This window comes from Larimichthys crocea, chromosome XXIV (genome assembly GCF_000972845.2).
Source record: "Larimichthys crocea isolate SSNF chromosome XXIV, L_crocea_2.0, whole genome shotgun sequence".
Taxonomy (NCBI): Eukaryota; Metazoa; Chordata; class Actinopteri; family Sciaenidae; genus Larimichthys; species Larimichthys crocea.
The window spans coordinates 3,365,484-3,378,417 of record NC_040034.1 but is presented as its reverse complement, the minus strand read 5'-3'; the positions used below and the strand labels follow the sequence as shown (position 1 = coordinate 3,378,417).

General features: G+C 40.1%; 1 long non-coding RNA gene and 2 gene segments (V, D, J or C); all 3 read right to left on the bottom strand.

Moving 5' to 3' along the window:
* Nucleotides 1–641: 641 nt before the first annotated feature.
* On the bottom strand, nt 642–1,180 carry LOC113744550 (uncharacterized). Its single transcript, XR_003461629.1, has 2 exons — nt 1,013–1,180; nt 642–925 (listed from the first exon to the last, which is right to left on the bottom strand). It is a non-coding gene; the product is annotated as an uncharacterized LOC113744550 (long non-coding RNA).
* A 3,711-nt stretch (nt 1,181–4,891) lies between these two features.
* Nucleotides 4,892–6,126, bottom strand: LOC113744548 (T cell receptor alpha variable 23/delta variable 6-like). The segment is given in 2 exon segments: nt 4,892–5,945; nt 6,030–6,126. Coding segments are annotated over 2 exon segments (306 nt in total).
* A 918-nt stretch (nt 6,127–7,044) lies between these two features.
* LOC109142875 (T cell receptor beta variable 7-2-like) lies at nt 7,045–8,666 on the bottom strand. The segment is given in 2 exon segments: nt 7,045–7,791; nt 7,884–8,666. Coding segments are annotated over 2 exon segments (483 nt in total).
* Between the last annotated feature and the right edge of the window lie 4,268 nt (nt 8,667–12,934).

The following is a 12,934-nucleotide window of genomic DNA, read 5'->3' as shown; positions in this document are numbered from 1 at the left end:
CGTAGCCAATCAGCTTCAGGGAAGTGTTTCCTGGTAAGCGCTGATACCAGAGGATAGTGTCATAGCTCGGGATCTCATGTGTGAGGGTCAGGTTGACTTCACTATTTGGTTTCATCAACAGTTGAGTTGGAGTCTGAAATACTTGTTTTTCTTTACTGAGGTAAACTCCTGTAAAGAGATGAGACACAATGTCAAAGTATGAAAACCTTGTACTCAAATCAATGAATGTAAGCAGTTGCTCCACTTTTAAGTGTGAGTGTTCATGAGAGCATAATACCTTTAAACCAGCAGACAGTAATGATGAAAACGATGAGATGAGAAGGCGTCATGTTGAATGTGAAGAAGCAGCTACAGTCTCTGCTGCGTTTTGTGGATCAGAAGGAGGGGCAGGAAGTGATGTCGAGAAATCACAGCCCGTGTTGACCCTGAGAAACTGCCTGACAGCATTTCACTGACAAAACATGTTCTGTCTGTGCTTCATCGTGGTTACAATATGGAGAAAAAGAAATTTAACAGACCTCCTGTTTAGTGTTAAACTACACTCAGGAGAAAAGGAAGAGGTTTTTGTTGACTGCAGATGGATGTTCAAAGTACTGTGGCTCCCTGGCTGCACAGAAATACGTTGCAGTGTGTTCAGGTGCTTTTAGATTGGTTATGGAAAGTGCACCATTTTTTGTTTTGTGTCCACCCAGATCTCCAGTCAGTCTGAAGTGTTTTTTAAACGGCTCTTCCACGCTGTCATTTCTGAACTCTCCATATCCATATCCAACAAGTTTCAGAGCTGTGTCTCCAGGTGGCTGCTGGTACCACAGCATCACTCTGTAGTCACTTTGTCCATGTGTGCAGAAAAGCTGTACTTCACCATCAGCCTTTCTGATGACAGCAGAGGGAGACTGATGGACCTGAACTCCCAGAGAAAAACCTGCTGTAAGCAGAGTCACACAGATTATTGATTTTAGATGTGAAGGTCAGTATTACTGTACATCTTACTCCAGAATGCAGCACCTGTTACCTGTAAGGAAATGACAAAAGAGGAGTCTAATCATCATGCAGAGCACTGACATGGAGCACTGGGTTACTGTAAAGTCAGAGATGAAATGCAGTGTGAGTTGAGTGATGACAGGCTCTCTGCTGCTTTCTGTCACATTTAAGTAGGTGTAGAAAGGAGGAGTGGCTTCATGTAGTCTCATATCAAACTGATATCTACATACGCTCTCTTCCCTTCATCTTTTGCCTTTGACACATTTCATTATATTTTAGTCTTGTGCTGTTTTATCTGGTTGAATTAGAATAAAGCACCGCTGTGTTTACTGAAGATGATATGACAAATACAACCACAGAAGCAGGTGTGTGTGTGTGTGAGCAGTTTATTCCATGTCTCGTTCAAAACCACGATAAAATATGTTGGAGAGTTTTTGTCAAGTTTGGAGGGTTTTTTTGTCAGCGTGCTTCTCTGGCTGCACAGTAGTAAACTGCACTGTGTTCTACACGTTTGAGTATAAGTGAGCCGTTCTTTGCTGTACTCCCACTCAAATCTCCAGCGATATTAAAATCTGCTTCATACAGCGTTTCCAGCTTGACAGCTTGGTAATTCAAATATCCAATGAGTTTCATAGCTGTGTCTCCAGGTGACTGCTGGTACCAGAGCATCATCGTGTAGTCAGTTTTATCATGGGTGCAGAAAATCTGCACTTTGTCACCAGGTTTAGTGATGAGATCAGAGGCAGACTGACGGACCTCCACACCCAGACAAGCACCTAGACAAAAAATAAAAATAGAAAACAAACTTAGTTGTATTGTGATAGACATACATATGAGCTAATTCTGTTTTTTTTTGTTTACCTGCCAGACAACTGAAGAGGAGAAAGCAGATCATTTTGTCTGTCAATATAAAGTAGACTGCATATGACAGTTTCATAGATGTTAGTTGCTGGAATCAGACGCCTGATTACACTGACTGTGCTCTGCTCGATGGAGATTTAACTAATGCCTCTACTGAGCTGACTAAGATTTGAAGAGGAAAGGGAAGTGATGAGGAAACATCATTATTGTACACAAGATGAAGATAATGCAGCTGGCTGGGAGGGGTGTGTTCAAGGTGCAATTTAAAACAATGAATGAGTTTTTGTGTGAAGTAGTAGGAAGCTGCAGTCACCGTGCTCTGCTAGCTGCACAGTAGTACACTGCACTGTACTCAAATCCAGATGTCTGGAACACAAGTGAGCCATTCTTTGCTGTATTCCCACCCAGATCTCCAGAGATGTTAAACTGTTTCTCATAGAGATTTTCCTTTGTGACAGCTTTATAATTCAAATATCCAATGAGTTTCATAGCTGTGTCTCCAGGTGACTGCTGGTACCAGAGCATCATCCAGTAGTCAGTTTTATCATGGGTGCAGAAAATCTGCACTTTGTCAGCAGGTTTAGTGATGAAATCAGAGGCAGACTGCCGGACCTCCACACCCAGACAACCAACTAGACAAAGACAGAAAATAAAGAACATACTGTGATAAATTTAAAATGAATCCATCCCCACATTTAAAGGAGCTCATCAAAAAAAGTTATTACCTGATGGGAAACAGAAAAAGAGCAAACAGATCATGTTGACTCCCTCAAAATAAAACTAAGTGACTCAGAAAACATGTCCAAACTATGCACCGCAGAGTTTTAGGTGTTTCAGAGCTGGGATCTGAGATGAGGTCAACCTGACTGTCACCTTGAGTGATGGAGATCCAACTGATGCCTCTCATGAGCTGACTGAGGTTTGAACAGGAAAGGAAAGGGTCGTGAAGATGAAACAGCCTCATTGTAAAATGACTGGCTGAGATAATGGCTTCAAATCAAGAGCAGCTGCTGGGAGGGGCTTGTTCAGGGTCTAAATTAAAACGATTAGAGTTTTTGTATGAAGGAGAAGCGATCTGCAGTCAGTGTGCATAGCTAGCTGCACAGTAGTAGGGGTGGGGGGTACAAAGTTATAAATTGTAGTTCACTGAAAACAGTTGATTTCACTGATCCTGTTGCTGTGAGATGCATGATGAATATCTGAGGGACTGTATATACTGCGTTGTCACAGGAGGAGCCCCCCATTCAAATTTCTGATCTGCAAAAAAGGAAAATTAATGGTTAGAATGAGTTGGTGCAGGTGGAAGGGGCTGTGAGCTGCATACAAAGGAGGTTTTTGTACTGAGGAGCAGTGATCTGTAGCACTGTGTAACTAGCAGCACAGAAGTAAACTGCACTGCTGTTCACACTTAGTCCTTCAATTGTTAAAGTGCAGATTTTGTCTTTATTTGCACTCCCTTCCATCGTCACATTCACTCCTTTTTCAGGGACTCCATTATTCACATTCATGTATCCCAGGAGCTGCATCTCTCTGTTCTTTGACTGCTTGTACCAGAGGATTCGGTCATAGTACTGAATACTGTGTGAACAGCTGATTTTGGCTGCTTTTCCAGGTTTTTCATAAATGTTAGCTGGAGTCTGGTGGACTTGGTCATTAAGAGAGGAACCTGTTAAGAAAATACCAACAAAAAAAGTCAAACAATCCATTAAATAAGAATGAGTGCAAATAAATCATTTTCTTCAATCTGGTTTCACATAAAAAACTTAAGCAGTTAATTATGTTTGCAAAGAAACAACAAAAACAGAAAAAAAAACAGTAACAAAAACTATTTTTTATTACCTGTAACCGTGATAACATAAAATGTTAGACAGAAGAAAATGATCATGATGATGTGTTTTCTGACAAAGTTCAACAAAGTTATCATTACAGTGTTTTCATCACTGGCATACTCGTAATCTCTGTCCCCTTTCCTGAGTAAACCCTCCCATCAGGAACACAACCAATCTTTATAGGTGGGTGGTGTCATAAACATAAAAAAACATTCACTCACCACTTTTTTTTTTTTTTTTTACCTAAACCTTTTAACGGTAGCTTGCTTGTTGCTTTGCCTAACTCCTTTAAAAGAATTCTGTCATTAGCAGAATGATGTCAAAATGAAGTGTTGAGTTCAGATGATGGGACAGTCCTGCCTCTAATGCTCATTCACAGTAACATGAGGGTTTATGTTTGATACAAGGAAAAGGTTTGTGTGTGAGAATTTGAGTCATCATGGTGATCTTTTTGGATTTGGCAGGTTAAGTATTGTATACCTGTGAATAATAAACCTCCGATTACAATATCTGATCTGGATGAAAAGGGAGACCAACACTGGTTAGACTGGCTCATTCCAGGTGTAAGAGGCTGTGAGCTAATACAGACGTGAGGAGGTTTTTGTACTGAGCAGCAGTGATCTGTAGCACTGTGCATACTAGCAGCACAGAAGTAAACTGCACTTCTGTCCAGGCTGAGTTTTTCAATTATTAAAGTGCAGATTTGGTCTTTTGATGCGTCTCCTTCCATCTTCACCTTCATTTCAGCTTCAGCATTTGCACTGCTAGCATACATATATCCCAAAAACTGCAGCTGTCCGTTTGTTTGCTTGTACCAGAGGATTCGATCATAGCTTGGAATGCTGTGTGAACAGTTGATTTTGGCTGTTTGTTGTGGTCTGTTGTACATGTCAGTTGGAGTCTGATAGACCTGGTCACTGAGAGACGGACCTGTGGGAAATGCGCAGACAAAATAAAACACAATATCCAATCACAGTAATCAAAGACGAGTCCTCATTAATGGAAATGTGAGACTTTGTGAGAAGAGTTTGACTTAGAAAAGGACCTGGAAATAAATCTGAAATCTTTCATTGTATTATAAACTTGCTTTGAATCTCTTGTTGTTCATGTGCTTATTAAAACTTTACTGTATGAAACTGAATGAAAGTATGAAACTTAAATAGCAACAGCAACATATTTATAAAGAAAAATAACAAACGAGTGAAAAGACTTTCATCATATTACCTGAAACCAGTAAAACATTCAAGATTATGCAGCAGACAACGAGACGACAAGACAGCAGTACTTTTTGTATTTTTCCCTTTTTACATCATTATATAATACATTGTTATCATTATACATTAACATGTACAGTTTCAGTTAATGACTTTGAGGAGGCAATGAAAAGGGAAATAAATACATAATAAATAATTAAATCAATCAATAAAATCTAATGGGAAACTACATTCATAGGAAATTGGATTAAGATTCAAGGAACAAAATGAATGAAGTGTTACTTTTTGATGGATTGTAAAGAAGTCAAACAAACCAGAATCTATGAAAACAGACTGTTGGAAAACTGGATCATATTTTATGGAGAAAATGTTTTCTGGTTTTCCCTCTAATGTTCTTTTCGGTTTCTTCGCCTCAACACTGTGGACAGTAAAATAAACTGCTGCCAACTATAGCTGCCAAGCTTAGCCAAGGTTAGCTCAGTTTGTTAGTCGGGCATCCTGGACTGTTTGAGATGATCTACATATCTCACATCTCAGTTTTGATGAATATAAATTAAGAAGAAGAAGTGATCACATTTCCAAAGATTTGTGAAGGAACACTGCACCCTAACGGATAAAATAAGAATCGAGCTGCCTCACTGTGAGCCAGCTGTCTGATATCAGTCATCAACAATGTGGTTGATTTGTCGTCATGTGGTAAATTGTGTTTTTGTGTAACTGTCTGCATCAGAGGAGGTTTAGAAGACGGAGGGTTTGTGTAGCACTGTGCTCTACTGGCAGCACAGAAATAAACTGCGCTGTTCTCAGATCGGCTCTTGAAGACATGACAGACTTCCCCCAGTACCGCTCACGTTATAACTGTCTTTGAATGGACTTTCAACAACTGATGAAGAGAATCGTACATAGCCAACTAAAACCATATCATTTTTCCCAGCAGACTGTTTGTACCACTGGATCATATCAAAATCAGTGTTTGAATGGCTGCAGTTCATCAGGACGTCTTCTCCAGCATGTCTGATCACGGCAGTGGGAGTCTGATGAACACTGTACTTTGAAAGTTCTGCAAGAGACATTTAAAACTGCTTTAGTAGCTTAAAAATAGAGTTGACTGAAAAACTTTAGGTATGAGTTAATGTAACATTACCTGATAAACAGAATGGCAGAGCTGCTAAATGGATGAGGAGTCTAAACATGTTGTATCGCAGATGAAAACAAAACTCTGATGATTCAGACTGAAGAGAGCTGCCTGGATGTGGAGGAGGAGGAGGAGGAAGAGGAGGAGGAAGAGGAGGAGGAAGAGGAGGAGGGGTCACGTTAGGGACCGTCACACGTCTTCATCAGTGGATTTGTACAGTTTCCTGTATAAACACAGGAAAAGACTATTTAAAGCTGTTATCAGCAGTGATTTCTGTCACACGCTGCAGAGACGCAGGTGTGCTCTTCTGTGTGAATTTATGAGGCTGATTATCAGAGAGGGTTTTTGTAAAGATGACAGCGACATTGAGTCACTGTGCCTACTAGCTGCACAGTAATACACACCGCTGTCTTCTGTCTGTCTGAGTTTTAGTATGTGAAGTTGAGATTTCACTGAGCCATCTCCAGTCAAATTGAAATGCTGTTTGAAGGAATCCTCAAGGGTCGGATTAGTGTATAGAAGATATCCAATGAGTTTGAGCTCAGAGTCACCATTTGGCTGCTGGTACCATAATATTACATTGTATGAAGTGACTGAGTGGTTGCAGCTGATTGTTGCTGAACCATGAGATCTTCCTAATATTGATGATGGAGCCTGCTGGACCTTAGTGCTCAGTGAACAGCCTGCATTTAGAGAAGAGAAAAACATTGAGAATACAGAAATGGATGCAAAAAAAGATAAAAATAAGTTATCTGGACCAGTTTGAATTCAAACCTACAGGAGAGCCAGAGAAGCAGCAGAGTGATCCTGTTGATACTTCTCATGATGTCTTTATCTCTGCATTGACTGACAGACTGAACAGACGTTATGGGAACAGTCAGAGGGGAGGAGACAGGAGGAGACACAAGTTAATCAAAAGAGATAAATAAAGTCAAACCTCCACACTGATATGTAAGGCCTTTCGTCAGCTGTGGCTCTGGAGCAGAGGTTGCATTCGACTTTCTCACATACAGCCCATTTAATGTGATTTAAATTTCAACATACATAATCTGTAAGTTCTGTATGTTAAATTTGTCTCTATAAGGGCCTGAAAAGAATATGAACAGAGACACTGTTCACGTCAACACCATATGAAGCAAACAAATGATTTTTATCTGCTCGCTGACACTAAACGAGAGTATAATAGAATTCATTCTATATTTCTAAACAAAGTGTTTGAAATGCTCTTTTAAAAATGTTTACAGCCTAAAATCTTTTTGTCTGAAGACATTTATATTGTTTTGTCTGAGCTGTAGATCCAACCTGCAACATGTGCTTCCTTCTGTTACACGCTGTCAGTTACTTTTATCTTTTTCAAGCTGTGTCTTATGTTGTTTTTCCACTTCAGTGTGTTTGATCAGATCAGACAGATTGCCAGAGTGAGAGTGGTTTTTGTACAACTTGACAGCTATCTGCATCACAGTGAGCGTGCTGACGGCACAGAAATACACTCCACTGTCTTCTGGTTCCACATTTTTCACTGTGAACGATCCGCTCTCTGCTTCATCCTTCGTGGCTGAGAATTTGTCCTGGCTAAAATCCCCAAAGTCTGGCTCGCTGTTGTAAGGCACCGTGTGGACTACAAGTTTCATACTCTCACCTGCCAACTGTTGATACCAACACATCTGAAAGTAGCTGCCACCAAGGTCATGACTGCAGTGCATCTGAGCAGACTGACCCCTCTCTACCAGTAACTCTGGGGTCTGGTGGACTCCAGTACCCCCAGTACTACCTGAAACCAAACCAAGAGATTTAAGGGCAATAGTTAAACAGTACTTTTCTGACATGAAACTTGGTTTAAAGATGTTCCCAAAAATAAAATACCTGCAGCACAGAACAGAGAGACAGTGAAGAAGAGAGCTGAGAACATTTTGATGTGCTCAACAGACGGATCAGTGACACTGAGGCGTTCAGCTCAGCAGCTGATATCAGCCTCACATCATCCATCCTGTCACATGGTGGTGCTCTCTGTAAAAAGGTGTGTCATTACTGTGAGACGACACACACTTACACACACATACACTAGTGATACTTGTAAATTAACATTTAAGCTGCCTCTGTTTGCCTTGATTAGCAGATGTTAGCAGTGAAAACATGAAACATTTTTAGTGTTTGGGTTCTCTTACTTCCAGGTGTAAGTCACTATCTTAGACAGCAAACGTAGAGGTGATGAGGTGACGGTGGTTTGTAGATAAGATGTTTTAGATTCTGACTGTCACAGAATGCAGTACACTTTTAACTTAATGTAGGAAACATGATTTATTTATTTTTAATTAGTCAAAAAATAAAAAATAAAGATTTTTACTGAAGATAAAGAAAAAGAAATTCACTGTGTACAATTTTACTGAAATTCAAAAGAAAGAAAGAAAAGAAATGAAACAATAAATAATTGAATTGTCTCTGAATTATGTTTTCTAAACACTGTAGTGTGGAGTACGGTGTGACCATCATTTCAAATGAACTTTGACACAGTCACGAGAATACAAACCAAAAACATCAGTAAAGTCTACAGCTCTCAATCTCCCCCTAGAGATAAAGACGCTGATGTCTTGTGTTTACTGTGACACCAACTGTTGAGTATTTGTGCAGCTGTCTCATTGACCTGTATCACTGTGCTGACACAGAACAGAAATACACCCCACTGTCTTCAGGCAGCAGCTTCTTCACCGTCAAAGATCCCGTCTGGGAATCTTTCTTCTGTGCTGGAAATTTGCCCTCACTGAAGCCACTCTCATATATATGTGGAGGCGTTGGAGTTGTAAAAATGATTTGCTTCATCTTCTCCCCTGGTCGCTGTCTGTACCAGTACATTTGGTAAAAAGTAAAATCCAAGGTGTGACTGCAGTTCATTGTGGCAGACTGGTTCTTGTACATCCACAGCAGAGAGGTCTGAGTGACACCACTCCCATCAGTTTGACCTGTGGAGGTAGTTACAGGATCATCAGCAGAACAGTCAACATAAAATCATTAGCATGAACTTAAAGAAACAGCTTCTCCTCTCAGTCATCAGCATCATAATGTACAGTACCTACAATCCAGAGCAGAGCTGCAGAGAGTCTGATCAGACCAGCTGTGATCATTGTTGAACTCAGAGCAGAGTCGCAGTCAGTGTGTGTGATGGGAGGTGTGACGTGATCAGAGATATGAAGAGCTGCATCTGGGAGTGTCGCTGTATTATGTGATGATTGTACTTGAGGTCCCCCTACAGTACAGCAGATTAATAGACTCAGTGATAGACGTGCCATCAGTTGACTGAGGTTTTTGTTCAGCTTTCACATGTGTCTGTATCACTGTGTTGGCTCACAGCACAGAAGTACAAGCCTTTATCGTCTGTCACCAGATTGTTCACTGTGAGTGACCCACTGTGAGCGTCAGGTTTACTGGCTGAGAATCTCCCATCTCTAAAGTCTGGTTCAAAGTCCAGTTTGTTTTGAATAGTGAACACGACGAGTTTCATTGTTTCTCCAGGCAGCTGTCTGTACCAGTACATCTGGAAATGGGATGCATCCTTTGTGTGGCTGCAGTTCATTGTTGCGCTGTTTCCCTTGTGTCTCCACAGCATGTCAGTCTGGGTGACTGGATCACTTCCATCAATTAGACCTGTGTGTTTGACAATAAAAGATACCATAGTGAATCTTTGCTGCAGTTAAACCTGACTCTCATTTTGATTTGATGTTGGAGGATATATAACATCATCGTAAATTTGAGTCTTCATTTTATTGTAAAGTACCTGTAGTGCACAGCAGAAAGACTGAGAATCGGAGGAGTCCTCGTTTAATGATGGTAACGTCCATGTTCTGTCAGACACAAACGATCAGTGTCAGGAAGTTGATCTTAAGAGTGTCACTGCATTGTGTGACGTGATCCTGGCAGCTGTTTTATCAAAGCCTTTAGTATCGTTCAAACTATAGGTGGTAGTAAAAGGTATTCCCCCCACAGTACATCGCAGTACATTCACTTTAATTCTGATCATTAACACTGACGAGCTGAAGAGAACATGTTTGTTCATGTGATGTACAGTATTACTCCGACGAGAGATGAATGATGTAGCTGGACTGGCACTCTAAAGAGTTCAGGCAAAACGCTAAAAAGTTTTCAGATATTACAGAAGAATGTTTTATTTATTTCTGTCTGACGTTTATCAGCCCTCGCTTCAAGTTCAATACGTTCAACAATGATTAAACAAAGTTTAAACATTCTTTTTAACAGTTTCACAAAGTGTGTTAATAGTTTTGTCATTTCAGTGGCACAAAACTTGATTTCATTGTGAAAGATGCAGGTGTTCAAGAGTGTGAACATGCTGTCTGCCTGCAGACAGATAAGAGTTTTTGTATTGATGTTAAAGGCATCTGCAGCACTGTGTCGACTGGCAGCGCAGAAGTACACAGCACTGTCCTCTAATAAAAGGTTGAAAATGGTGAGGCTTGAATGTGTATTGCCATTTCCATCAAAGCTGATTTTTCCTTTTACATCGTCCTCCAGAGTTTTCATTGTTGCATACTGATATCCCAGAAGCTTCAGAGCTCCTTGTCTGTCTTGTTTGTACCAGAGAATAACATCATACATTGCTATGTTGTGTGAACAGTTGATCCCACTGGCAACAGGGTCACCAGTTCTCTTAATGATGAAATCAGGCGTCTGGAGGACTTTGCTGGTGTTTGAGGCACCTGTGAGGAGAAAACCAAAATATCTTAGACACTAAAGTCTTACACTCTTAATGACTTATTATGTTTGGAATATTTTTCACCCTTAATCCATGGTGGATGAAAGAAGAAAACTATGAAGAGCATTAACATCTTGTTAGAGACGATGTGACGTTCTTCTATCAGCTTTCTGTTCACGTCCTGTCAGTGGTACAATACAATGAGCGTTGTGACAGTTACCTACAACACAGCTAACGTTATTAGCAAGAAACAGCAGCTGTGTTGATACTGTCAGATGTTCCATGTCATTTGTTGAAGTATGTTGCCCCCTGCTGGTATGAAAATTGCAGTTGATACTTTCACCGAGTAAAGTTTGACCATGAAAGGTCATTTTGTATTTCACAGTAATTTACAAAAACAAAGACTGATGTAACTTGAGGTGTGGGAGTGTCACATGATTGTGAAACTTGTCGAGCTAGCTCTAAATTTAATTGCATCCAATTGGGTCACTCAATGTCTGAAAATGACCTGCTGGTTTTCCTTATTTATATTTACAGCTGCTGACCTGATGCAGTGATTATTCTTAAGTCTTATGAAGTGATACCAAGTTCCTGTTCTGCTCCTGTCTGACTGATTCAAAGGCATCGTTCTTGAAATCATGGTTCACAGGTTTGTGCTTTGGTTACTGTGTTCCAGGATTGTCCAGCAGATGTCACCTTGATAGTCATCCAGCTGAAGTCTGAAGACTCTGCTGTCTCCACCTGTACAGCCTCAACCCAGCAGCAGCTGGAGCAGAGAGAGTCCAAGGTGAGTTTCAGTCACATCTTTGCCATCGTGCTAAACACATGATTATCTCCACATGTATTACATGAAGGCATGCTAACATGGTGAATGAGAGCATGTTAACACCAGTCTGGTACATACGCATCGACATGCTAACACTCATAACAGACTCCGCTCTCAGTGTCCCTACACTTCAGCTGAGCTCCATTCATAGTAACAGTTGAGGTGTGCTGTCACAGTTCTTTTCCTTTTCATCCATTCAACCATTCCGCCTTGTGGTGTGTTGGATGTTTGATGTCTTTATCAAGTATCAGGTGAAATTAGCTACAGAGACCAAAACTGTTTTTTGTACCAGGCGGTAAACATGTTTATTTCTGCTGTGAAGTTGGACATTTGAACATGGGGACATATGGATAGTGAAATGTCCTGTAGCCATTACAGTTTTTAGCACTTTGGCATTGGCCTCACGTCACGGCCAAGGAGGTTGCTACTTGGTGTCCATTAGGAGGCTTTTCTACTTGCAGCAAGTTCTGTGGACATAATTGAACAAAGTCTCCAGTAGATGGCCGTAACTGTTGTAGACTCCTGGAGTCTCTTTAGGTTTAAATGTATTGTTTTGCACTGCTCATGTACTGTGTGTGTGTGTGTGTGTGTGTGTGTGTGTGGATGGATTGTAAAGTCTGCTAATAGTAAAGCTAACATCAGACACTGTCTTTCTCTCTCCCACATTGTTATTCTAATTAATATTACATTAATTAGGGGTTGTACTTGTTACTCCTTGTCATAGAAGGAGCTTATTTGTTTTAAATTTTAATTAATCATCATTTAGCTGTATATAATAATTGGATATCTAAAACTAAAAACAGTTTGTTTTGACTTGATGTTTCCTTCTCCACCACAAGGGGTCGCTCAACATGACACATGAAATGTCCAGCAACTATATTCAAAGAAAAAGCAGTTCAGTTTGAAGCAGCTGAATGAAGTTTATGAACCTACCGCTGAAAAATAGTCTTTGAAATCTCCCGGATCTGTTTCTTGTTGCTATTTCATCAAAGTTTCAATGCAGAGAGGTGAATATCTCTGTTCAAGTGAGACCCTTCAGCCTGGTGTGGTCAGTAATCATCTAAATGATGAAAAGCATGTTTTCTCTTTTCAGTAGGAGGTTGATGTCTTGGGAACAGCTGCTAATAATGCTCATATCAGCTGAAGATGTCACAGATACAGAGATTGTGTTATAGATTACTTTAAAAAAATATATGTTATAAGTATAATTATTTATATTTTATATGTAGCACTTTTGTTTTTCTTCTATATATATATTTTAAACAGTTTAAAAAACAAACAGAAGATTGAATCTGAAAATTTCCTCTTCACTTTGTTACTTCACAGTGAAGAGGCCGTTACTCCTCTGTAAATCTGTAACTCTGTAAATCTGAAAATGACTGTGAC